Below are 27,740 nucleotides of genomic sequence, written 5' to 3'. Positions count from 1 at the left end.
GTTTGTGTTTATAAGGCAATCTGATCTGATAGGCACCAATAACAAGAAGCTATTGGTCTTTTTATGTATTTTATTAAAAAAGAAAAAGAGCCTGTACGTTAAGCGGATACAGTACCTTCAGAAAGTATTCATACCCCTTGACTTGTTCCACATTTTGTTGTGTTTCAGCCTGAATTCAAAATGGATTAAATATATGTTTTCTCACACATCTACACCCAATACCCCATAATGACAAAGTGAAAACCTATTTTTAGAAATGTTTGAAAATGTATTGAAAATGAAATACAGAAATATATCATTTACAGAAGTATTTACAGCCCTGAGTCAATACTTTGTAGAAGCACATTTGGAAGCGATTACAGCTGTGAGTCTTTCTGGGTAAGTCTCTAAGAGCTTTCTACACCCATTATTCTTTTCAAAATTCTTCAAGTTCTGTCAAATTGGTTATTGATCATTGCATGACAACCATTTTCCATGTCTTGTCATAGATTTTCAAGTAGATTTTAGTGAAAACTGTAACTCGACCACTCAGGAACTGTCTTCTTGGTAATCAACTGCAGTGTAGATTTGGCCTTGTGTTTTAGGTCATTGTCCTGCTGAAAGGTGAATTCATCTCCCAGTGTCTGGTGAAAAGCAGACTGATCCAGGTTTTCCTCTAGGATTCTCCTGTGCTTAGCTCAATTCCATGTATTTGTTATCCTGGAAAACTCCCCAGTCCTTAACGATTGCAAGCATACCCATAACATGATGCAGCCACCACTTGAAAATATGGAGCGTGGTACTCAGTTGTGTGTTGCATTGGATTTGCCCCAAACATAACACTTTGTATTCAGGACAAAAAGTGAATTGCGTTGACACATTTTTTTGCAGTATTACTTTAGTGCCTTGTTGCAAACAGGGTGCATGTTTTGGAATATTTGTATTATTTTAACTCTGTCAATTAGATTACTATTGTGGAGTAACTATAATGTTGTTGATCCATCCTCAGTTTTCTCCTATCACAGCCATTCAACTTTGTAACTGTTTTAAAGTCACCATTGGCCTCATGATGAAATCCCTAAGCGGTTTCCTTCCTCTCTGACAACTGAGTTAGGAAGGACATCTGTATCTTTATAGTGGCTGGGTGTATTGATACACCATCCAAAGTGTAATTAATAACTTCATCATTATCAAAGGGATATTCACCCATCTACCTTCTTTGCGAGCCATTGGAAAGCCTCCCTGGTCTTTGTGGTTGAATCTGTGTTTGAAATTCAGTGCTCGACAGAGGGAACTTACAGATCATTGTATGTGTGAGGTACAGAGATTAGGTAGTCTTTAAAAAATCATGTTAAACACTATTATTGCACAAAGAGTGAGTCCATGCAACTTATTTTGTGACTTGTTAAGCACATTTTTACTCCTGAACTTATTTAGGCTTGCCATAACAAAGGAGTTGAATACTTATTGACTCAAGACATTTCAGCTTTTAATTTTCAATTAATTTGTAAAAATGTTTTAAAAAAAACATGATTCCACTTTGACATTATGGGGTATTGTATGTAGGCTAGTGACAAAAAATCTAAATGTTCAGGGTGTAACACAAAATGTGAAAAAAAAATACTTTCTAAAGTAACTGTATTTCCCAACCCATTCCTGTACATAATACTATATAAGAAGTCAAATGTAAATACTATACTGATACACCACTGAGTAAATTCAATAAATACATATAAGATTGAGCCAAACTGGCCCATTCAATATTTATATTCACAGAATACAGGCCGTGTAGCAGGTTCAAGGTTGAGCTTACGTGGTCTAGGCTAGTGTTTCCCAACTCCGGTCCTTCAGTGCCCCCAACAGCACACATTTTTGTTGTAGACTCGGACAAAAACAACTGATTCAATTTGGCATGTGCTAGATGATTAGATGTACTTGTCCGGGGCCACAACAAAAATATGTACTGTGGGGGTATTGGAGGACCGAAGTTGAGAAACACTGTTCTAGGGGCATGTGACGGGCAAGACTGGGCGTGGCAAGGAGTTCAAGAAAGTAAATAACACTTTCCAACTTTCTGCTCACCAAACTCAGCAGTAAATGTTCTATTTTCACTCCCCAGTAGTTCCTGGGGAAAGTGACAGAACTGTGATAGTTCCTCCCAGTCCTAGTTACACTTCCTGTTCTCCTGATTTTGGACTTCCTGGTCTGTAAGTCAGCACCAGAGTCATCTCGCCACGCTTCCCAGATGGGACATGTAGAAACGTGCGAGAATGGGGGTTGGTGATGGGACGGGGCAGTGGAGGATCATGGGATCATGCCATAGGGATTGAGACGGTGCCATTGGCTCGGCTGCGGCTGCGCGTGTGGATGCTGGACTCGGTCAGCTCCTCGCCATGCTCCTCAGACTTCTTGTCTGCAAAGGCGGCGAGGAAGCGCAGAGTGACGGAGTCCCACTCCTCAGGAAGCAGCAGCAGCAGGAAGCCCAGGCAGATGATGCAGGTGGCAGCCAGACGTACCACACTGAAGATAACCTCATGTTTCAACACATCTACCGCTACGGATGGGAGGGAGAGGGAGGAAAGGAGGGGGAGGTAGGGGGGGACAGACGGAGATGTTTTGATTAATTAAGTAGAAGTGAGGTATAAGAAGAGAGAGCGAGAGAAAGATGTTCTGATTAATTACATAAAGTTACAGAAACCACAGGACAAGGGACAAACTGAACTGCAGGGGGAGATAAAAGTAGCTAACAATGCGGCTTACAATCAGCACAAGATTGCAAACGTTTTCTCTCTGCTCTATTGGCCTACAGTCTTAGAAAAAAAGGTGCTATCTAGAACCAAAAAGGGTTCTTCAGCTGTCCCCGTAGGATCAGTTCTAGATCAAACTATTTTGGGTTCCATGTAGAACCCTTTCCACAGAGGGTTCTAAATGAAACCCAAAAGAGTTCTACCTGAAACCAAAAAGGGTTTTACCTGAAACCAAAAAGGGTTCTCCTATGGGGACAGCCACAGAACCCTTTTGGAACCCTATTTTCTAAGAGTGTAGACACCTGCACCGCTCCAAGCTGTCGTAACCCACTGACCTTCATACAGGCCTCTGTGGTTGAGAAAAATAACTAGTCTGCAGGCATTTATTGTTGCCTTAGAAACCTAATCCACCTTAGTGAGGGATAGTTGCTGCGTCTGTGTGAAGGCACATTGATGATTGGGTTTCCGAGGTGAGAGAGTCAGACTTGCTGTGTAATCTGTTTGCTGTGGGGGCCTAAAGTGCTGACCTCTGGATACAATACCTCTGCATGCACTAGAATAAAGAGGCCTTAACACACATTTCAGAGATGATACAGACATTCAACATTTGCACATTATAAAGATGAAGAAAAGAGCCAGTCTGTTTATTAACAAAAGTCAATGTCAGTATAAACTTTACTTCACCCACACACGGATACACGTACACACGCACACTCACACACACAGACACATACCTGCATTGCCGGGCACACTGAGCAGTGTTCCTATAGAGATGAGGATGGGGTAGGTAAGCACCACACCAACATTAACCAGGATATTGAACACTGGAAGAGAAATGATAATGTTAACCAAAATATCTTTCCTGTGCGCGTGTGTGTGTCCCATAGTTGTGTCCACTCACCCAGCCAGAGCCCAGCCAGGCCACACAGGTATCCCCAGGGCAGCGAGGACAGAGAGCCCCAGTGCTCCACTTTGGTGAAGTAGAGGATGAGGGGGATGAAGGAGATGAAGATGAGATTGAAGACACCCATGGTGGAGAGGAAGTGAGCCACCTCACCCAGGCTGGCACTGCCCAGGAACATCTTAAACAGCACCTGCAGCAGAGGAAACAATGTCCAGGTATGTTATACTGATGGGACTTTTTGTAAAACGAATTGAGAATACTAATTATTTCAGTAAACAGACACATGCTTAGTAAACAAACCTTGTAGAGAGCCGATGTGGAGGCAGAGCCCACAGCCAAGGCCACACCTATGATGGAGTCCCCATGGAAACCATCTGCATATGCCATCATGACAATGCCTGTGATGGCCATTATGGCTGCCACAATCTGCAGGTAGGGATGAGGGAAGTAAACCAATCAACCTTAATACTTGTGCCTACTGTCCCACTTCCCTGTATGATTCGTTAGATAGCTGTGTGACCAAGCCCAAGGAAGTAATAGTAGTGGTAGAGTACTGACCCGTACACCCATGAAGCGGTCCTTCAGTACAATCCAGGACAGCAGGAAGACGAAGGCCTTGTGGCAGCAGTAGAGGGCTGAGACGTCAGTGGCAGTCAGCTTCCTCAGGGCCAGCAGGTACAGGTAGTTAGTCAGGGTCCACAGGATGGAGAAGGGGGCTGTCCTCTTCAGGAACAGCTTGAGGGTCATCCCATCTTCCCCGAAAAGCTTGCTGCACTCTCTGACGAATAGAATTACAGAAAGGAAATGGGGAATAAAGGAATGGGAGAGACTATTTACTTCTCAAAATTGTTGTTGTTGGTAAGAGCACGTATCAAAGGATTAGTTCTAGGTCTATTCCCAGGAGGAAATGTAAGAGTGGGAATCCAAAAACTTTGAATGGAAGTCAAAACTGTTTGGGAAAATTTGATAATTTTTGTTTGTTTTTCCGGCTGAGGCAACGCTTCATTGAAATATGCAGACATCCCCATTACTACAATGGCCATTTCTCCTGGTTGCTGTCAATATCCCCATTCACACGCCTGAGTGCCAATGGTAATTAGAGGAGGGATGTGTCATGTAAACAACGTCTCACTGAGCACTGGAGGAGATCAAACCCCCTGAATACTGAACAAACAGCATCTTACAAATCTGATAACTACTATAGCTCCCGTAAACACTTCCGGGTGTCACCACTGATTCAATACCCTCCATATAGTCTATGGAGTCTATGGCTTCTCAAAGAGAAATACATATATTATCCCTTCCCCGCTGTCATAATAAATCACCTGAATTTCTGTATAGGCGTCTGCTTGTCCCGGGTGGTGACCACATGGCCTCCGTAGTAGAGAGGGAAGAGGAGGATGTTCCAGTTGGTGCTGAACCAGGAGATGAAGAAGGGGCAGGAGAAGGACTTGAAGGTGAGCTGGACCAGCTGAGTGGTGCCCACCCAGGAGGAGGAGACACATAGGACCAATAGGAGGCCACCCAGCACCTTCAGCACTGTGTTAGCACACGTCTGGTACGATGTCCCCTCTCCACTGGCCTCGCTGCCTGGTGTGTCTGCACGAGACTCAGAACCCTCCTCTCCTGTGGGGGGAAAGCACATGTTGTTGAACTATGTAGGGAATAGGGTTACACCTATGGGCGTAGGTGTGGCTGAAGAGTAAACACTTCAGCACCGCGGACAGTGGAACTGGCTTCAGTACAACGGACAGTGGAACTGGCTTCAGTACAACGGACAGTGGAACTGGCTTCAGTACAACGGACAGTGGAACTGGCTTCAGTACAACGGACAGTGGAACTGGCTTCAGTACAACGGACAGTGGAACTGGCTTCAGTACAACGGACGGTGGAACTGGCTTCAGTACAACGGACGGTGGAACTGGCTTCAGTACAACGGACGGTGGAACTGGCTTCAGTACAACGGACAGTGGAACTGGCTTCAGTACAACGGACAGTGGAACTGGCTTCAGTACAACGGACAGTGGAACTGGCTTCAGTACAACGGACAGTGGAACTGGCTTCAGTACAACGGACAGTGGAACTGGCTTCAGTACAACGGACAGTGGAACTGGCTTCAGTACAACGGACAGTGGAACTGGCTTCAGTACAACGGACAGTGGAACTGGCTTCAGTACAACGGACAGTGGAACTGGCTTCAGCACCAAAAATAGTTGAATGGCTTTAGAACCATGGGCAGTTTGTGGTTGTTGATGACAGTACACAACTAGTACATGTGTACCACTTGAGTAGCCATTGGCATGAGAGATTAATGACATGCAATTGTGTAATTCAGCTGTGGTTGACCCTCTTTCCATCAACAGACAATCAATTAGAATGTTCAGTTTTCCCAATAAAACACTTAGCACTTTAGAATACAGCTGATGTGGGATAGTTTTCACAAATACATTTACAGTGGATTGTGCCATTGTTCTCAATGGGTTCCATGCTCCATTCCTGACACTACCCTGGCTGCCTCGCTGAGGTAAGTAAGCAAGAATTGATCATTTATCCTTAGTGAGCAGTAAATCCCCCAGATTGAATAACCTTAGCATGGTGGTTGCTGTTTGCCGATGTCAGAAATAGCACCATAAAGTCATTATATAGCAAAGTGGATACAGTCCTAACATAGTCATGTAGTCATATGCATACAGAAACCTGATGCCCCAAAACAACTATCCACAATATGTATGTCAGCCCAATCACGTGACATCCATCCATCTCTCCAAAGAAACTACAGGATTGATAAAGATGTCTGACTATTGAGGAATGAGACTTTTCAAAAACACCTTTACAGCACTGAGCAAGATGTTCCACTAGGACTTTCCCTTGTGGACATAGCAGGGCAACTACTGCAGACTGTTGACATCTTTACAACCACAAGAAAACATTGTTAAAAGGTTAGCAGAATGGCCTTTTTGTTTTTGCTTGCGACTGTAAAGAGAATAGATTAGCAAAGCTCTGAGTGTGCATTTATGTGTCCAGTGGCTTCAGTGCAGACTGAGTGGTTTTTGGACTGGTGCAGTGTGCGCAGGGAGACTGGGAGCAAGGAGAACCCTAAAACTAACTGTGAGCACACACATCACACCCACTACAACATACAACCAGGAATTGAGAACAGAAATGTAAGGAATTATATTGAATGTTATTTCTTGCAGCAGTCATTTTGCAGTCACAACAGAATAATGTTGGGGGGGGGGGGCGGGTGGGTGCAATGCCTTAATGGATTGTGGGACTGAATGCCTTCTGGGTCATTGCTTACTTGCTGTAGTGTGTGTGTGTGTGTGTCACTGAGATGATGTGAGGGTGTTTCCGGAGAGAGCTAGGATCCGTTATATAACCCTCCAGAGCATGATCAATTTACACCAGGGCAGGAATAAAATATAACATGTGCTGGGTGTTTGCTGCTCACTTTCAGCTTGCTGGTTCAGCACTATGGGCTCAGCCCAGCCATTTCCACCATGGCTATAGACATTACATTACAATAGAGCAGGAAGCAGCAGCCTCTCTCGCTCTCTGAAGAGGAGCATTATCAGTGCTCAAAGCAATAGGAGTACAATCAGTGCCTCAAAGTTATCCAATAAACCCCCTGACATGCACCACTAGGTATCGACCCCCTGCTCCCAGAGAGAAAACTAACTGTTGGTTCAGAGCAGTCCCAGCCCCTAAAAAAATCTAATCAAAACTATAAAAGTGCCACTAAGATTCACACCTTGACTCTTCCCCTTAGGTTCGCTAAAACAGAAAGCAGAGTGTAATGGAATATGTATGAGATGGAACTCTTTCAAATCCATTTGATTGAAAGAGAACAAGGGTAACATTAATTGCTGGCTTAAAATGTCATAGATGCTTAAGAGTGTGTGTGCTGGGTTCTGTAAAACTTGAACGCCTTAGAAATAAGAGAAAAGACTTCAGCAGCACATCCAGAATGATAATATCCTTGATACCCAAGACACTTCATGCTCTCTGACCCAAACGTATAATAATGCTGCTATTCAGTACCCACGCTAAGGTGTTGGCAGAAACTTCATGATGACAAACCTAACAGTAACAGCATTGAAAAGCATTCATACACCTACAGTTCCTACATAATATTAGGTGAGCATTGCATCTCTCCGAAAAGTGCCTTTCCATAGGATGGAAAAGATAATGCTAGCCAAACACACATTATGAAGACAGACAGTGCATGAGAATCAGTTCCACACATTATGAAGACAGACAGTGCATGAAAATCAGTTCCACACATTATGAAGACAGACAGTGCATGAAAATCAGTTCCACACATTATGAAGACAGACAGTGCATGAAAATCAGTTCCACACATTATGAAGACAGACAGTGCATGAAAATCAGTTCCACACATTATGAAGACAGACAGTGCATGAGAATCAGTTCCACACATTATGAAGACAGACAGACTGGAACTGATTCTCAAGCACTATGTTGTTTGACTTCTTTCTTCAAAAGGATTTTGATAAGGAAACTGTATCTCTGTCACACTGAGGTTACTGTGACAACTTTCACTGGCATTTGGAACTCTGGCAATTTGGCTTGGGATCCAGGCGTACAGTGCAGAGTTTTATATTGGATGCAAATGTCATCTCCAATACATCCATGAAAGGCAACACTTGGCCCTTACATCATTTATCAATTTGTATGCCTTAAAACTAAAGATTGATGACGTGTTTTATCGCACTTTGTCCCAGATGGGGACAGACAGATAGACCTTAAGTGGAGAAAGGGAGACAATCAAGAATTGCATGGTTTAAAAGCAGAAGTAACATCATCGGATGTAGATGTTGTACGCTAAGCAAATTCTTTTTGTCCTCTTCCCATTGACCATTCAAAGACCATGCCCATACTGAGAGGACATAATTCACTGTACAGTACTGTAGTGGGTGCTGGGTGCAGAGAGTGACAAATTGTAGGCTTGTTAGTATCCTGTTTCCCCAGGCAAAAGCACCACACTCTGATCCATTGCCAGGATGTGGATATTAAAACAAAACTATCATTCCACATTCCACCTCATTAATGCTGAATTATTCGCTACATTTGAGCTCCTGTAACAGACTGCAATATTTCCTGCTGATGGTGCTATAAAATGGTAGACTACAATACAGTATGGCACAGCAAATAATAGCATAACAAAAACTAAGGTATCTCACACACTGTAGTTCGGACACCTGAGAGCATCATATGGCTGAGGTCTCGCAAAGGACAGGAATATCTCTACGCACTGCTGCTTAGTAGGCCTTTACCTAGTAGCTACCTATATACAGCTGGTTACCTGTACTGTATTAAGCCCCAAGCTATGATTTGAGTTGACTCATAAGAAAAGGTGTGAAATACAAACTCCCGTTAAGAGAACATATACAGGATATGCTGACAACGTGACGCAGTGCCCCTGCATGGACCTCACATTCCAATCCATGACAGAGGAAGGGTGGTGGAGACAGTGATGGATAAACCAGTGCTGAATATAATAGATGACTAGTAGTTCACATTAATGTTCCTACATGGCCTGCAGGGGTATACAGAGGTCAGGCAATGCATCTAGTCCATACCAGGTGAGAATAAAATACATGGTTTAATTGAGGATTAATATTAAGTGAATATTTTGTTAATCTATGCAAAATAGATACAAAGACAATGGATATGGAACTTAAAGCCTTAGCGACGGGACGGTGTATGGCTGTGGAGAGAACTGTACCATTTATAGGACTTGGTACCCATGTCCCTCTCAAAATGAATCACATGCAAGACAAGTAAGTAAGAAGGAACATATGTGAGAACAGCCAAACCATCAGCCTGTTTGGGTATGGAAACATCAGCAGTAAGGCACAAAGTACAACTTGAACACAACTAAACATATGCTGTGATACCAGAGTCCCTGTCGATAAGTTCTGTATCCCCTCTCAAAGAACGGTGAAGAGCAAAGGCATGAATGTTTCTCATAGTTATGTAATACAGTCATTCAAGTGAAAGTATTTAAATAATCATAACAGTTAATTTATAATATAAGCATTAATGTGATTGTGTATGATTTTGAATAATCACAAGATAATGAAGAACAGTTTAGTCTACTTGATAACTATATTTTCAAGCCCTTGTGACATTTCATAGACTTTTTGAGGAGCCCAGTATACACTATTCTGTAGAGGGCACATAATGTGCTCTTTACATAATCATAGAAAGCCCAGTGCATAAAATTATACTAAGACTGGACACATCCAAATTTGTTTTAGCTACCTTAACTATCTCCCCCTCCCTTCCTCTACCTTATATTCTGCCCTTTGGGGTTGATTTTAATGAACAATGTAATGACCACATTACACCAAGGCCGATACACACACATATTAATATGGGAAAAGAGCAAACCTACCATAGCTGTTTAGCCATAGGCATTAACAATGCACAAAGATATGGTAATCTCTCCACACATATCCCTGCTCTTATAGAAGGGTTTAATGAGTTTCCAATGCTGCCCATCTTAGACAGACAGATATTTACATGCACACATACGCAAAACACACAAACGTACACACACGACCCAGACATGGCGCCTAGGGCCAGACTCCATCCCTACTCCCCCGTCCTCTACCCCCAGTCTGGAGTCTTTACCTTCGGAGATGGGGCAGGTGAGGACCTGGGAGCTGTAGGAGCTGAGAGGAGCCACTCTGGCCGAGTGCTTCTTCATCCTCCACTAGAGGCAGAGCCAACAGTCCCTCCCTGGGATGTGTGTGTGTTGTCTGTCTGCCTGCCTGGACTGCTGCTACACTCAGCAGCTCCTCCTGCAATCCCTCTGCATTCCCAGGCTCCTGGCTCCTCCACAGGCGGCTTGCTATAGCTCTCTATCAGTCTCTTCTATCTAAATGTCTATTGATGTTTATATCTCCTTCTTTATTTCTTTCTCCCTCTTTCTCAATCAGTTGAGCTAACTCCCTCACTGTCTCTTACTCAGATGCTGTCTCTCTTTCTCTCTGGACAGTGCTGGAGCTCAGTAGAAGTGCTGTGGAGTGGAGACTGTTGCACTGTCATGCACTGTCTCCAAGGGAGACTGAGATTCAAGTGTGTGGCACCGCGCAATCACTCCCTACATCTCTTTCCTTTCGTTCTCCCTCCTCCTCCCTTGCATTCCCCTCCTCTTCATTTGATCCGCAAATCAGCTGCTTTGTTTGGAAGGTAACCAAGCAGCCCCAGCTAATTATGCTGTGTTAGCTGCTGCCCCCTCGCTCTCTCTCCCTCTCTCTCTCTCTCTCCTCTGCTGGCACTTCTCCCCTACTTCACTACTCATTCAGTCTTAGATTATTTATAGGGGTCCTGTCCTGTTGTCTATGCCATTGCAACACAAATGAATTGAACTGAGACAGGGAAGGGACTTACCTAAGTCCCACACCACCCCTAACTCCCCATTACACCTCACAACATGGAGATCTGCTGCAGTAGGTGCTCACAGAGTCTGGATGAGAATGAAAAGCAAGCCTGGCTGCACATGCTCTCTCCAACACCCACACATCCAGCCCACTTCACGGTGCTCTGTCATGCCAGCAGAAAGGGGTCTGGAGAGAGCATGGACCAGACACATCAAATGTAGATTTGAAGTCGGAAGTTTACATACACCGTAGCCAAATACATTTAAACTCAGTTTTTCACAATTCCTGACATTTAATCCTAGTAAAAATTCCCTGTCTTATAGGTCAGTTAGGATCACCACCTTATTTTAAGAATGCGAAATGTCAGAATAATACTAGAGAGAATGGTTTATTTCAGCTTTTATTTCTTTCGTCACATTCGCAGTGGGTCAGAAGTTTACATACACTCAATTAGTATTTAGTAGCATTGCCTTTAAATTGTTTAACTTGGGTCAAACATTTTGGGTAGCATTCCACAACATTCCCACAATAAGTTGGGTGAAATTTGGCCCATTCCTCCTGACAGAGCTGGTGTAACTGAGTCAGGTTTGTAGACCTCCTTGCTCGCACACGCCTTTTCAGTTCTGCCCACATATTTTCTATAGGATTGAGGTCAGGGCTTTGTGATGACCACTCCAATAGCTTGACTTTGTTGTCCTTAAGCCATTTTGCCACAGCTTTGGAAGTATGCTTGGGGTCATTGTCCATTTGTAAGACCCATTAGAGACCAAGCCTTAATTTCCTGACTGATGTCTTGAGATGTTGCGTCAATATATCCACATAATTTTCCATCCTCATGAAGCCATCTATTTTGTGAAGTGCACCAGCCCCTCCTGCAGCAAAGCACCCCCACAATATGATGCCCCCCGTGCTTCACGGTTGTGATGGTGTTCCTCGGCTTGCAAGCATCTCCCTTTTTCCTCCAAACATAATGATGGTCATTATGGCCAAACAGTTCTATTTTTGTTTTATCAGACCAGTGGACATTTCTCCAAAAGGTACGATCTTTGTCCCCATGTGCAGTTGCAAACCGTAGTCTGGCTTTTTTATGGCGGTTTTGGAGCAGTGCCTTCTCCCTTGCTGAGCGGCCTTTCAGGTTATGTCGATATAGGACTCGTTTTACTGTGGATATAGATACTTTTGTACCTGTTTTCTCCGTCATCTTCACAAGGTCCTTTGCTGTTATTCTAGGATTGATTTTCACTTTTTGCACCAAGGTACGTTCATCTCTAGGAGACAGAACGCGTCTCCTTCCTGAGAGGTATGGCGTCTGCGTGGTCCCATGGTGTTTATACTTGCGTACTATTGTTTGTACAGATGAACATGCTACCTTCAGGCGTTTGGAAATTGCTCCCAAGGATGAACCAGACTTCTGGAGGACCACAATTTTTTTTCTGAGGTCTTGGCTGATTTCTTTAGATTTTCCCATGATGTCAGCAAAGAGGCACTGCGTTCGAAGGTAGGCCTTGAAATACATCCACAGGTACACCTCCAATTGACTCAACTTATGTCAATTAGCCCATCAGAAGCTTCTATAGCCATGACATAATTTTCTGGAATTTTCCAAGCTGTTTAAAGGCACAGGTAACTTAGTGTATGTAAACTTCTGACCCACTGGAATTGTGATACAATGAACTATAAGTGAAATAATCTGTCTGTAAACAATTGTTTGAAAAATTACTTGTGTCATGCACAAAGTAGATGTCCAAACTGACTTGCCAAAACTATAGCTTGTAAACAAGAAATTTGTGGAGTGGTTGAAAAACGAGTTTTAATGACTCCAACCTAAGTGTATGTAAACTTCTGACTTCAACTGTAGCTCCTACAAGGTACAGTATAATCACAGGGAAGAACAGGGTATCATTCAGAACTCTTTTTCAAATGTTTACTCCCTGTTCGTGCTATTGTTTTTGACTGAGGAGTTCCCACTGTCTTAGTGAGTTCCTCCTGCACAGGAGAGGCGAAACCACTTGTAGGTTTCCCAGTATGCCCAAGCAGAGGGGTGAGCTCAGGGCATAACCAGCTAGCACATTTGGTCCCTTGGAAGTTGTGGGAACATAAGTTTTTGGTTTTTATTATGCATGCATAGATGTTCATTTCAGTCTATTCAAACAGACCCCATTTCAAAAGAAACAAGCACTCATTAAGATCAGGTGTGGCCAATTAGTGGGTGCTGCCAACACACCTGAACACACTTAACAAGATAGAGGATAGAGAGAGTTTTCCTGATGCCGAAAACGGAATGCACATGTTTTCTGAACATGTACATCACAATTTTTTAATGGAATTTTTCTTAATGTTCTAGGAACAATTTGAGAACATGATTTTAAATAGAACCATGAGGAAACCTGTAGGAAACTTTATCCTGAAGTACTGAAATTCCCACAGAAGAACGCTGTTGCTTAACATTCTCTGAACTATTTGAGAACATTCCCAATGTCAAACCAGTTAGATAATGTTCCTAGAACATTACTAAAATTGAAAGCAAATGTAACCATGTTTGAACTGTTAGGCGTAATACAAAGAAAATAACGTTTTTTTGGTCAAGTTCCTTAAATGTGCTGAAAATGCTCCAAAGCCAAGCAACTATCCTGCACCATTCTCAGAAAGTTGTGGGAAGGTTGTATGTAAAATAACCATAGGACAACCACGCTCTCACCAAGCTCTAAGAAACATATGGTTCTCAGAACATTATGTGCTAGCTGGCCCATGGGAGTGTGGTCAAGAGTTCTCATCACAGTGCCCTCGCTCCCGGTCATCCTGCCTCTGTCTGCGGTTTTCACAATCAAAGGTTCTAATGGGCCTCGGCATCCTGTCAGCCGATACATCATTAGCATACAACAGCATCAGTGCGGTGAGACACAGAGCAGAGGTTCGTCTCCCTGTAATATAATCTTAGTATATCCCCCACCTTGCTTACTCTCACACCAGAACAATTAATCTCAGGCAAGCCGGCCAGGGACCATAGCCGTGGGAAGTAGGGGTGCTGAGGGAGATGCTGAACCCCTTGATAAATATATAAATATATATATTTGAAAAACATTTTTTCTCTCACAAAAGAAGCGCACTGGGCCTTTTTTACTCCTGTATGAGTGGACCTAAATATAACAAATTCTATCAGCACCCCCCGCAAGGGAGTGACAGCAGTATTTCACCAGAGATATGAACAACAGTACAGTGAACCTGTGCTGCAGCACCTTCCTATTGGGTACCCATGATTACAGTTAACAGGAAACCAGCTGTCACTGCCTTTTTGCAATCATGTGTACTCCAACCTCTCTCTGTCACTATATCGATGTCACTCAGACCCCCCCTTCCCACTCTCCTGTCTCTCCTCTCCAATTCTCAGTCAGAATCCTGGCAAGGCTACAGAGCATGGCAGATCGCAGTGCTTCACCGTTCCTCAAATTCTGAGAGTGAGTGAGGCAGGGCAGGGCAGTGGAGACTGTCTGGAGAGCTGGCTCTGGCTGCACCTTGTGCTTGTATGGTTCCCTCCCGAGGCAGGGGCTAGGAGGGGGGAGGGGGGACTAAACTTAAAAATAGCCCTGCCTAACCACAGTGGAGACAGTAGCTAGACAGGGAAGAAGAAGAAAGGCAGCTAGTCAGCACATTTGGCCCAAGGATGCTAATCACTGAGAGCTTAGGGGATTGAAATAGGGCACGGATATTGACATAGAGCACGGATATTGACATAGAGCACGGATATTGACAGAGCATGGATAATGACATAGGGCACAGATATTGACATAGGGCATGGATAATGACATCAAGCATGGATATGGTATGGAGACCAAACTCAGGTACATGTAGATCATGAAAGGCTGAAAAGGTTATTATCCCCCCACCTCTGATTCCTAGTGCTGGGATGGGATGCCCATAAGGACTGGGACAAGCCCTCTCACTCTATGTCCCAATGACACACTTCTCCACCTCATTGCCGACCAACCATATCCCTCTAGCCTCTCATCACAACCCCAGAGACCCCTGACCAGAATTTATCCATAGACAACACAATGCTTGTGTCGCATCTTGGACCAGGGCACAGATTCTAAAATAAACCATGCACTTGTCCATAGCAACGGTGGTGCTCCGGTGTGCTCTGGCCTGAAACACTGACGCAGTCGCCTCATTCAGGCCCTTTGTCATTTAGATTAGCCCGTGTTCCTCTGCCACCGTACAGCCCTTTGCCTTTATGCATCTCTCTGTTAATCAGTACGTCTCAGACACGAGCAGGAACAGGACAAAAGGACAGAGAGGTGAGAGAGGAAAGACAGGAGAGGGAGGAGAGAGAGGACAGAGAGCCACTGAAATAATGTATTAGAGTAGGCTGTAGTGAAACAGTATTCTGACTAACCCATATGATTATTACAACGGATACATTTTGCATCTATATTTTTCTTAAGCATATTGAATTATTCCATAGCTATACAAAATGGTGTGAAGTTGTGAAGTTAAGATTGATGATTAAAACCATTGCCCATGGTTTTAATCAAAGATGACTCTAGTTTTAAGAGGGAGACATCTAGTGGGCATTAGGTAGAGTGGCAGAGTAGGAGCATCAGTTGAGAACATTACCAACATTTTTGTGTATGATGTTAGCGTCTACTGTGTATAAATATAACTCTGGTCATCTAGAGCACCATATGTCATACATATACCCATGTTATGTGCATTCAGTGATTACTCTAGGGTCACTAAGGCTGTGCAAGTCACTCTGCATGAGAACCATTGACATAGAACCATTTACCTAATTTCTACCAGCATGTTAAATGTGCAACCAGAGGGGGAAAAAAACTCTAGACCAGCTTTACTCCACACACAGAGACACATACAGCCCTTTGCCTTTATGCATCTCTCTGTTAATCAGTACGTCTCAGACACGAGCAGGAACAGGACAAAAGGACAGAGAGGTGAGAGAGGAAAGACAGGTGAGGGAGGAGAGAGAGGACAGAGAGCCACTGAAATAATGTATTAGAGTAGGCTGTAGTGAAATAGTATTCTGACTAACCCATATGATTATTACAACGGATACATTTTGCATCTATATTTTTCTTAAGCATATTGAATTATTCCAGGGCTATACAAAATGGTGTGAAGTTGTGAAGTTAAGATTGATGATTAAAACCATTGCCCATGGTTTTAATCAAAGATGACTCTAGTTTTAAGAGGGAGACAAAGCTCTCCCTCGCCCTCCATTTGGAAAATCTGATCATAATTCTATCCTCCTGATTCCTGCTTACAAGCAAAAATTAATGCAGGAAGCACCAGTGACTCGGTCTATAAAAAAGTGGTCAGATGAAGCAGATGCTAAACTACAGGACTGTTTTGCTAGCACAGACTGGAATATGTTCCGGGATTCTTCCGGTGACATTGAGGAGTACACCACATAAGGCAATGGCTTCATAAATAAGTGCATCGATGACGTCGTCCCCACAGTGACAGTATGTACAGACCCCAACCAGAAGCCATGGATTACAGGCAACATCCACACTTAGCTAAAGGGTAGAGCTGCCACATTCCCGGAAGCTTATAAGAAATCCCGCTATGCCCTCTGATAAACCATCAAACAGGCAAAGCGTCAATACAGGACTAAGATTGAATCGTACTATACCGGCTCCGACGCTCGTCTTGTGGCAGGGCTTGCGAACTATGACAGACTGCAAAGGGAAGCACAGCTGTGAGCTGCCCAGTGACACGAGCCTACCAGACAAGCTAAATTACTTGTATTCTCGCTTCGAAGCAATTAACATTGAAACATGCGCATGAGAGCATCAGCTGTTCCGGACGATGTGTGATCACGCTCTCCGCAGCCGATGTGAGTAAGACCTTTAAACAGGTCAACATTCACAAGGCCGCATGGCCAGACGGATTATCAGGACGTGTACTGCGAGCATGCGCTGACCAACTGGCAAGTGTATTCACTGCCATTTTCAACCTCTCCCTGTCTGAGTCTGTACTACCAACATGATTCAAGCAGACCACCATAGTCCCTGTGCCCAAGAACACTTAAGGTAACCTGCCTAAATGACTACCGACCCGTAGCACTCACGTCTGTAGCCATGAAGTGCTTTGAAAGGCTGGTCATGGCTCACATCAACACCATTATCCCAGAAACCCCAGACCCACTCCAATTTGCATACCGCCCCAACAGATCCACAGATGATGCAATCTCTATTGCACTCCACACTGCCCTTTCCCACCTGGACAAAAGGAACACTTATGTGAGAATGCTATTCATTGACTACACCTCAGCGTTCAACACCATAGTGCCCTCAAAGCTCATCACTAAGCTAAGGACCCTGGGACTAAACACCTCCCTCTGCAACTGGATCCTAGACTTCCTGACAGCCCCCCCCCCCCGCCCCCAGGTGGTAAGGGTAGGTAACAACACATCCACCATGCTGATCCTCAACACAGAGGCACTTCAGGGGTGTGTGCTCAGTCACATCCTGTACTCCCTGTTCACTCATAACTGCATGGCCAGGCATCATTAAGTTTGCTGATGACACAACAGTGGTAGACCTGATCACCGACAACGATGAGACGGCCTATAGGGAGGAGGTCAGAGACCTGGCCGTGTGATGCCAGGACAACAACTTCTACCTCAACGTGATCAAGAGCAAGGAGATGATTGTGCACTACAGGAAAAGAAGGACCGAGCACGCCCCCATTCTCATCGACGGGGCTGCTGTGGAGCAGGTTGAGAGCTTCAAGTTCCTTGGTGTCCACATCACTAACAAACTGTCATGGTCCAAGCACACAAAGACAGTCGTGAAGAGGGCACAACAAAACCTATTCCCCCTCAGGAGAATGAAAAGATTTGTCATGGGTCCTCAGATCCCCAAAAAGTTCTACAGCTGTACCATCGAGAGCATTCTGACTGGTTGCATCACTGCCTGGTATGGCAACTGCTAGGCCTCCGACTGCAAGGCACTACAGAGGGTAGTGCGTACGGCCCAGTACATCACTGGGGCCAAGCTTTCTGACATCTAAGACCTCTATATCAGGCGGTGTCAGAGGAAGGCCCTAAAAATTGTCAAAAAGACTCCAGCCACCCTAGTCATAGACTGTTGTCTCTGCTACCGCACGGCAAGCGGTATTGGAGAGCAGTCTAGGTCCAAAAGGCTTCTAAACAGCTTCTACCCCCAAGCCATAAGACTTCTGAACAGCTAATCAAATGGCTACCCAGACTATTTGCAATGCCCCCCCATTGTACGCTGCTGCTATTCTCTGTTTATTATCTATGCATAGTCACTTTAACTGTACCTACATGTACATATTACCTCAATGACCTCGACTAACCAGTGCCCGCGCACATTGACTCTGTACTGGTATGTAGCCTCGCTATTGTTATTTTACTGCTGCTCTTTAATTATTTGTTACTTTTATTTCTTATTTTTTACTTATCTATTTTTTACATAACACGTATATTTCTTGAACTGCATTGTTGGTTAAGGGCTTGTAAGTAAGCATTTCACTGTAAGGTCTACACCTGTTGTATTCGGTGGATGTTACAAATAAAATGTGATTTGACTAGATTTTTTATATAATGGATTTCAGCATGGGTGTGATTTAAGGAGCTCTCCATGTTGACTTATACATGCTGGTAGTAATTAGGCTTAGCAGACCTCCAGTCACAGCTCCCCTTTTACCTGTTATCATTTCTTTGGAGGACAGAAGGAGACTTCATACTGAGGTTTAGATAGCCTAATAGACCACAAGAGGGCACTAGGACACCAATGATGAAGCCACCGGTCAGCCATATTTTCACTCCTCAGAAGAAGCAGTCCTCCATAGGAATTCATGTAAGGCTACAGCATTTCAATTAAATGTTTCAAGGACAAAATTACATGTATTTAAATATTTTGCCCTCACAACAGCCTCAATTCGTTGGGAGCATGGACTACAAGGTGTTGAAAGCGTTCCACAGGGATTCACAATGCTTCCCACAGTTGTGTCAAGTTGGATGGATGTTCTTTGGGTGGTGGACCATTCTTGATACACATGGGAAACTGTTGAGAGTTAAAAACCCAGCAGTGTTGCAGTTCTTAACACAAACCGGTGCACCTGGCACCTACCAACATACCCCGTTCAAAGGCTCTTAAATGTTTTGTCTTCCCCATTCACCCTCTGAATGGCACACATACACAATCCATGTCTCAATTGTCTCCAGGCTTAAATCCTTCTTTAACCTGTCTCCTCCCCTTCATTTACATTGGTTGAAGTGGATTTAACAAGGGACATCAATAAGGGATCATAGCTGTCACCTGGATTCACCTGGTCAGTCTACTTCATGGAAAGAGCAGTGTTTATAATGTGTTGTACACTCAGTGTATATTAATCTCTCTCTGCTGGAGGGACTGGCTGTACTGAAGAGGTACTATGCTGCTGTTTGGAGTGAGCTAAGGAACAGGCTGACCAGCGGTGATAGGGGGCAACACATGGTGACCACCTCTAACAGTCAATCCATTAGTGGAGTAGAGATCTAGTCTTAACAGATGGTTGCAGGTGCACATTCAAGGTGGTAAATAGCTGTGCATTTCTACCATCAGTTGAATATTCTGTGCCATACTGTTGCTAAAGTCTCATTAACACTGAGAATATGAGATCAAACTCACTTTCAAGAATATGCAGTGTATGCCGAGTTACCTTTAATTACCTACCCTAAGCACCTAGATTCTTGTGTGATGTTAATTTGCCTCTCGTGTTTGTGTGTTTGCTACTTTGGCAACCACACAGGAGTCCTTAACCTATTTTGAATAAATATTTCCCCCATTACTTTGTACAGGTTTTTACCCATTCTCAAGAGAGCTAAGGGCTAACAGTGCTCTCTATGATGGTTCAAGAGAAAGCCCACATCCAATTAGACACTAATTAAAAATAGCACGCCGAAAGAGTGAGGCTTCAGTGGGAAAGTGATTGTAGACATAGGCCTACATGAGGAATGTCTGAGGGAAATCTTAAATGATTAAATTAAAACATGAATGTGATTGACTGTGTGTCTGGGGAAACTATTAGAGCCATAGGTATCATATTGTGCCTTGTCATACTCCAGTTTCTGGAGTTTCCAAGGAGAGTTCTTATTTTAATGTCAATGTTAATGTGAGCTGCCTGCCTGGCTCGGTGCTGAGTGGCATTGCCAGGGCCTGTGATTTCACTTCCTCTCACCTCTGCCAGTCTGCCCAGTGGTGTGCCAGCCCAGCCAGTTCCTCTGGACATGACATCTCAGCACTTCACAGGCACGATACTATACACCACGAATTATAATAAATTAAACTAATGTTTGTTCAAGGGACACTGATCTGCAACTTGGCTGAGCAAGGCCTATGAGGAGTTCCCAGAATTGATCCGAGGACTGGTGCTGGGGTAAGAGACAGGGAGATATATTTTGTACAATTTCAAAGCAACACTTCAACTTAAGTCAGTTTCGCAATTTCAAAGTTATTTTATCACTTAATGTGAGCAAAACATTAAAAAATTTTGTCACATCACTACCTAACAAGTTATCACAAACACTGTGTGAACTTTAGCCAAGACCCTCTCTGAAAATGTAGTCCATGATCCTCCTTGGAGGCATATTTTAACTCACTGCAGATGGCAAAAATAGCAAAACACCAACAGAAAATGGCAAAAAATAGAATTACCCAATGGCGTTGGCAAGATCAAACTAATGTTCTATATCTGTGCTATTTTTGCTTCAACCCAACAGCCGTCTTCTTTTAAATGATATGCAACATTTCAAGAGACATTTAATTCTAATTTCAAAATCTTAACAAAAACCAACTAACAAATAAGTGTCAGGCAATCCTCATACATCAACTTCATAGTGTGGAAATATATATAAAACATGGGAAAATCAAATTTTTTGACCGCATTGAGCCTTTAACACTATGAAAGAAAATAATATAAATTCAAACATTCTCTTGCTATGCTGAAAGTGATTTCCCCTTTTGCCTGGAAACCTGATTCATGATGCACTAGAACATTTCTCTACAATCACTTTGTGACATCTGCTGATGTAAAAATGGCTTTATAGATACATTTGATTGAATTTGGTTGATGCACCAAAGCCTGGTGACTTGTTATTCACCCAGAGTGATAAGGTGTGTGTCTGACTTCCATTGTTCTTTAGGTCTGAGTAACTTTGCAAGTAATTCATTTAGATGAGCTTTTATATAACAGCTTGGAAATGCTACGAAGCTTGTCTGTGACAAGTCAAATTCAATTCAGTAAGAATATTTCAGTTCAGCTAGGGTATTTCTGAGTATGAATCACAACAGGCTCATGAACACTGAATCAGTGCTATTTTTCTCTGACGTCTTCAACAACAGTATAAGTTCTTCCTTACATTTACCCCCACATACTGTATACTAAAATGAAAGGCACAATTGTAGCCTACAGGATTTCTGACCAGTATAGCATCTTACAGAATACTGGCCTTGATCTCATTAGATTTAGTTTTGTATATGCCATACATAATTTTCACTATAAACCAGTCAAATGCTCTACTATGTTTCTTCTATACAGTACATTTTGATTTGATTTTGATTTGATAGTTATTGCTTAAATTGAGTTCCCTGTGAACAACCCGTATAATCAATCTCATTTCATCTCAGCCCATGATTTCAACACAGCAATCATACATTTATTGCAAATCAAAATAAATGAAATTAATGGTAGCCCAGGCAGATCACATTGCAGCTTCTTCTAGCACTGAGGTGGCAAGCAGCCCAATGATTATTATATCCAATGTATGCTGCAATGCATGTACAATGCACAGTGGCGGGATTTATTTTTGATCATTGTGTTTCTGTCATTTCACAGACAGAAAACATATAAAGTCCTGCAGTGTCACGATCGTGTGGCGGATTGATGGACCAAAACGCAGCTTTTGGAAAGTAAGCCATCTTCTTTTATTTTTAAAGATGACGAAAAATAAACACGACACGAAACACTTTAACAAAACGAACAAAACAACAAACGACCGTGAAGCTAAATAACGTTGTGCACTTACACACACAGGCTACAAACGTTCTGACATAGACAATTACTCACAACCAATGAGAGCCTATGGCTACCCTAAATAAGGCTCCCAATCAGAGACAACCGAAATCAGCTGTCTCTAATTGGGAACTCATTCAGGTAACCATAGACTCTCCTAGACAACTAAACATACATAGACAACGCTAGACACCTGAACTCAACACAAACCCATATACTACACCCAATAACCCCTTTACCATAGAAACACCCAAAACCAACAAAACACAAACATTCCCCATGTCACACCCTGACCTAACTAAAATAATAAAGAAAACAAAGAATACTAAGGCCAGGGCGTGACATAACCCCCCCCTTAAGGTGCGAACTCCGGGCGCACCATTACACAGTCTAGGGGAGGGTCTGGGTGGGCTTCCATCCATGGTGGCGGCTCCGGCTCTGGTCGTGGTCCCCACGTCACCACAGTCCCTAACCGCCTCCTTCGCTTCCTCCAAATGACCCCCCTCCACATTAACCACACTGCATTAAGGGGCAGTTCCGGACTAAGGGGCAGCTCCGGACTAAGGGCCAGTACCAGGGTAAGGGCCAGTACCAGGGTAAGGGCCAGTACCAGGGTAAGGGCCAGTACCAGGGTAAGGGCCAGTACCAGGGTAAGGGCCAGTACCAGGGTAAGGGGCAGTACCAGGGTCAGGGGCAGTACCAGGGTCAGGGGCAGTACCAGGGTCAGGGGCAGTACCAGGGTCAGGGGCAGTACCAGGGTCAGTACCAGGGTCAGGGGCAGCACCAGGGTCAGGGGCAGCACCAGGGTCAGGGGCAGCTCCGGACTGAGGAATGGCAGCTCCGGACTGAGGAATGGCAGCTCCGGACTGAGGAATGGCAGCTCCGGACTGAGGAATGGCAGCTCCGGACTGAGGAATGGCAGCTCCGGACTGAGGAATGGCAGCTCCGGACTGAGGAATGGCAGCTCCGGACTGAGGAATGGCAGCTCCGGACTGAGGAATGGCAGCTCCGGACTGAGGAATGGCAGCTCCGGACTGAGGAATGGCAGCTCCGGACTGAGGGACTGCAGTTCCGGACTGAGGGACGGCCCATGGCTGGCTGACAGATCTGGCTGCTCATGGCTGGCTAACGGATCTGGCTGCTCATGGCTGGCTAACGGATCTGGCTGCTCATGGCTGGCTGACGGATCTGGCCGCTCATGGCTGGCTGACGGATCTGGCCGCTCATGGCTAGCTGACGGATCTGGCCGCTCATGGCTAGCTGACGGATCTGGCCGCTCATGGCTAGCTGACGGATCTGGCCGCTCATGGCTAGCTGACGGATCTGGCTGCTCATGGCTAGCTGACGGATCTGGCTGCTCATGGCTAGCTGACGGATCTGGCTGCTCATGGCTAGCTGACGGATCTGGCTGCTCATGGCTGGCTGACGGATCTGGCTGCTCATGGCTGGCTGACGGATCTGGCTGCTCATGGCTGGCTGACGGATCTGGCTGCTCATGGCTGGCTGACGGATCTGGCTGCTCATGTCTGGCTGGCGGCTCTGGCAGATCCTGTCTGGTTGGCGGCTCTGGCAGATCCTGTCTGGTTGGCGGCTCTGGCGGCTCCTGTCTGGCTGGCGGCTCTGGCGGCTCCTGTCTGGCTGGCGGCTCTAGCGGCTCCTGTCTGGCTGGCGGCTCTAGCGGCTCCTGTCTGGCTGGCGGCTCTAGCGGCTCCTGTCTGGCTGGCGGCTCAGTGGGCTCATGGCAGACGGGCGGCTTTGCAGGCTCATGGCAGACGGGCGGCTTTGCAGGCTCATTGCAGACGGATGGCTCAGATGGCGCTGGGGAGACGGATGGCTCAGATGGCGCTGGGGAGACGGATGGCTCAGATGGCGCTTGGCAGACGGGCAGTTCAGTCATCGCTGTGCAGACGGCAGACTCCTGCCGGCTGAGGCGCACTGTAGGCCTGGTGCGTGGTGCTGGGACTGGTGGCACCGGGCTGGGGACACGCATCTCAGTGCTAGTGCGGGGAGCAGCAACAGGACGCACAGGACTCTGGGGACACACAGGAGGCTTTGTGCGTGGTTTAGACACTGGTGGCAAAGGGCTGGAGACACGCACCATATAGCTAGTGCGTGGAGGAGGCACTGGTGGTACTGGGTTGGGGCGGGGAGGTGGCGCCGGAAATACCGGACCGTGCAGGCGTACTGGCTCCCTTGAACGCCGAGCCTGCCCAACCTTACCTGGTTGTATGCTCCCCGTCGCCTGACCAGTGCGGGGAGGTGGAATAACCCGCACCGGCCTATGTAGGCGAACCGGGGACACCATGCGTAAGGCTGGTGCCATGTACGCCGGCCCGAGGAGACGCACTGGTGACCAGATGCGTTGGGCCGGCTTCATGACATACGGCTCAACGCTCAGTCTAGCCCGGCCGATACGTGGAGCTGAAATGTACCGAACCGGGCTATGCACGCGTACAGGAGACACCGTGCGCTCTACTGCGTAACACGGTGTCTGCCCGTACTCTCGCTCTCCACGGTAAGTACAGGGAGTAGGCGCAGGTTTCCTACCTGACTTCGCCACACTCCCTTTAAGGCCCCCCCCCAAGAAATGTTTGGGTTGTACTCACGGGTTTCCAGCCTTGTCTCCGTGCTGCCTCCTCATATCGCCTCCTCTCGGCTTTAGCTGCCTCCAGCTCTTCACGAGGAAGGCGATATTCTCCCGGTTGAGCCCACGGCCCCTTACCATCCAGTATCTCCTCCCATGTCCATGAATCCTGTGTAGGTAGGTCCTGTTGCCGCTTTCCATGCCGCTTGGTCCTATAATGGTGAGTAATTCTGTCACGATCGTGTGGCGGATTGATGGACCAAAACGCAGCTTTTGGAAAGTAAGCCATCTTCTTTTATTTTTAAAGATGACGAAAAATAAACACGACACGAAACACTTTAACAAAACGAACAAAACAACAAACGACCGTGAAGCTAAATAACGTTGTGCACTTACACACACAGGCTACAAACGTTCTGACATAGACAATTACTCACAACCAATGAGAGCCTATGGCTACCCTAAATAAGGCTCCCAATCAGAGACAACCGAAATCAGCTGTCTCTAATTGGGAACTCATTCAGGTAACCATAGACTCTCCTAGACAACTAAACATACATAGACAACGCTAGACACCTGAACTCAACACAAACCCATATACTACACCCAATAACCCCTTTACCATAGAAACACCCAAAACCAACAAAACACAAACATTCCCCATGTCACACCCTGACCTAACTAAAATAATAAAGAAAACAAAGAATACTAAGGCCAGGGCGTGACATGCAGAATCAGAGTAATAGAAGCATGGGAGAGTTGCATGTGAAGGTATTTGTCTACTGGAAAATATAGATTATTTTGATAGCTGCAAAACTATTAACATGACCAGCAACAAACAATTAAATATGCATCTAACATCTAATAGAGTGTATGTTGTCTCCTCCTCATTAGGATATTTCAATGATCATAAAAACACTACAGTTCAAATGATTTACAGTCATGGTAACAGGAACAATGGTTTGCATATATGTCATTTGCATAGATGTCATGTCACATTATGGTATTGCATCTGTCTGTCTGACTGTCTGCCTGTCTATCTGTGCCTGTCTGTCTGCGCCTGTTTGTCTGTGCCTGTCTGTCTGTGCCTGTCTATCTGTGCCTGTCTGTCTGCGCCTGTTTGTCTGTGCCTGTCTGTCTGTGCCTGTCTGGATGTCTACTGCTGTTCATTGTTTGTGTCTTAGACCAAAAGTCAATAAGGATGTGAGGAGGAACATATTACTTAGTCTCCATAGTGGCAGCTGTGTCAGGCACATGTCACCTTAGAATGTGGTTCCATTACGGCTCATTCCACAAACAAATTGAATTGTAGGCTATACAGCACCAATTCCCCTAGCTCTCAGGTAGAGAATAGAAGAATGAAAAAAAATGCCCTCTTCTGACATTACACAATAATGAGTGATTGACAGAATGGGTTGAAAAAACCCAGTAGATATCAGTCGAATAAACAATAGAAAATCACATGCCCCAACGATCACTATATTTTGTGAGTGAATATAATGTTTTAGCCTATTCCTGCAACACAGTATAAATGGTTAACATTCATTTCATATGGGAAAGCAAAGCTCCCCCTCCCCTCTGTAATATGCTGGTCACATACAATATAGGCTACTACCCGTGCCATTGTCTCTACCTGGATGAAGAGGAGTAATAGTGTGAAATTGACAAAGGCCTTCAGTTTTACGCTTACGTTTAGTTGACTTCTACTTTATTAGTTGACTTATACTGTTTTCTATTTTCATGACTTACTTCTGTGACTGGAGTAGCCCGGATAATAGCCGTAATAACCAGTGATCCGCAAAATTCTATCCTCAATGTCTTGCACACCGTTGGCGGTCACTTTAGAGGTGGCGTCCGTGTCCCCATAGAGAAGGTGGGTTTCACCCGCTTTGCCTGATAGGTGCGCGTTCAAAGGTTCCAGCCGAAAGCAGGGCTGGTCTCCTCCACCTTCAGCACCCTCGGTACTGATCATCGTAAATCCAAACGCGCAGTCAGAAGGGAATGTTTCGTGTGTTCCGCGCTCACCATGCGAAATATAGTATCAAAGGCATCAACTAACAGCTATGGAAGGGCATTCACATTGCACCACACTGTGCGCAAGGCGCGGTGGTTATTGAATTTGGGGAGCGTGACAGCCATCGTATACCAGGGGGCGTGTCACTATCGCATCTAAATTCAGTTGTAGTAGTCTCGGGCCCAATTCCTAATGGACCTAAACCTTAAACTTGGGGCCTATGCACTTGTGGAGATCTGAGAGGGTATGACAGGTGCAATCAGGGGTGTCATGCACCTATTATTTTAGAGGGGGCACGAAGTACATGAGGATGGAGGGGAAACACCTTTTTCCTGCAATCAAGAGCCATATAATCATAATGCCAAATTCTATGTAAAAATATATATATTTTTTCTGCATCTAAGCACTGTTCAATTGTCATTTTAATTAATGATGCACAATTATTCTTTAAAGGGCAGTGCAGTCAAAAACATGATTTTCTTTCCAAACTATGAGGTTGGAATAATATTGTGAAATTGTGATAATGATAATAATGCACCATTACTTCTCAGTATTTGGTATTCAGACTTACCTTATTCAGTTGCTTAATTCACTCTGCAGGTGTGGCTACCTTGCCCGCTCTGAATACATTTCATTCAACTGCTGAAAACCCTCCCACTTGCTGGCCAACAGATTTTCTCGTGGAGTTTTCAATTCATTTATTTTTCAGTACATTTATCTTTATTAAGCCATCCCTTTAAAGGTACTTAATTTGAATTATTTGATATTGAGATGGAAATGGCTTGATTTGACCTTTAAGAACTTTACGCTTTAGACGTTTAGTACAACTGCCACACTGGTATATATCATAACCCAATTTTTGTATTTTCTAAAGCCTAGCAACCTTGCCAGCATGCCAGCTAGGATAGTTAGACAAACTTGATAGCCTGAAATGGCTTGGTAGCTAGTTATGCGGTTGGGAGATTGGGAACCTATCTAGCTGGCTAGCTAAAGCCAACTTAATAAAATGTCTAGGTGGCTAGTATTATAGAGAAACAACAAAACATTTTTATTTAATTTA

At 44.7% G+C, this 27,740-nt stretch overlaps 1 protein-coding gene across 2 annotated transcripts; it reads right to left on the bottom strand.

Annotated features, from left to right (window-relative positions):
• Positions 1-52: 52 nt before the first annotated feature.
• On the bottom strand, positions 53-26,826 carry LOC129811691 (solute carrier family 35 member F4-like). 2 transcript variants are annotated; one of them, XM_055863208.1, is made up of 7 exons: positions 26,416-26,826; positions 4,956-5,256; positions 4,189-4,408; positions 3,931-4,056; positions 3,628-3,820; positions 3,461-3,550; positions 53-2,533 (listed from the first exon to the last, which is right to left on the bottom strand). In XM_055863208.1, exons 1-7 carry the CDS (start codon positions 26,636-26,638, stop codon positions 2,292-2,294), a joined length of 1,395 nt encoding a protein of 464 aa, XP_055719183.1. In that variant the 5' UTR covers positions 26,639-26,826; the 3' UTR covers positions 53-2,291. The 2 variants fall into 2 exon arrangements, with proteins under 2 accessions (XP_055719183.1, XP_055719184.1); XM_055863209.1 differs by lacking the exon at positions 26,416-26,826 and adding an exon at positions 10,291-10,767.
• Positions 26,827-27,740: the final 914 nt, after the last annotated feature.

The sequence above is a fragment of the Salvelinus fontinalis genome, chromosome 15, assembly GCF_029448725.1.
Source record: "Salvelinus fontinalis isolate EN_2023a chromosome 15, ASM2944872v1, whole genome shotgun sequence".
Classification (NCBI taxonomy): Eukaryota; Metazoa; Chordata; class Actinopteri; order Salmoniformes; family Salmonidae; genus Salvelinus; species Salvelinus fontinalis.
Note: the sequence above shows the minus strand (reverse complement) of the source record. Positions and strands in the feature narration are given on the sequence as shown.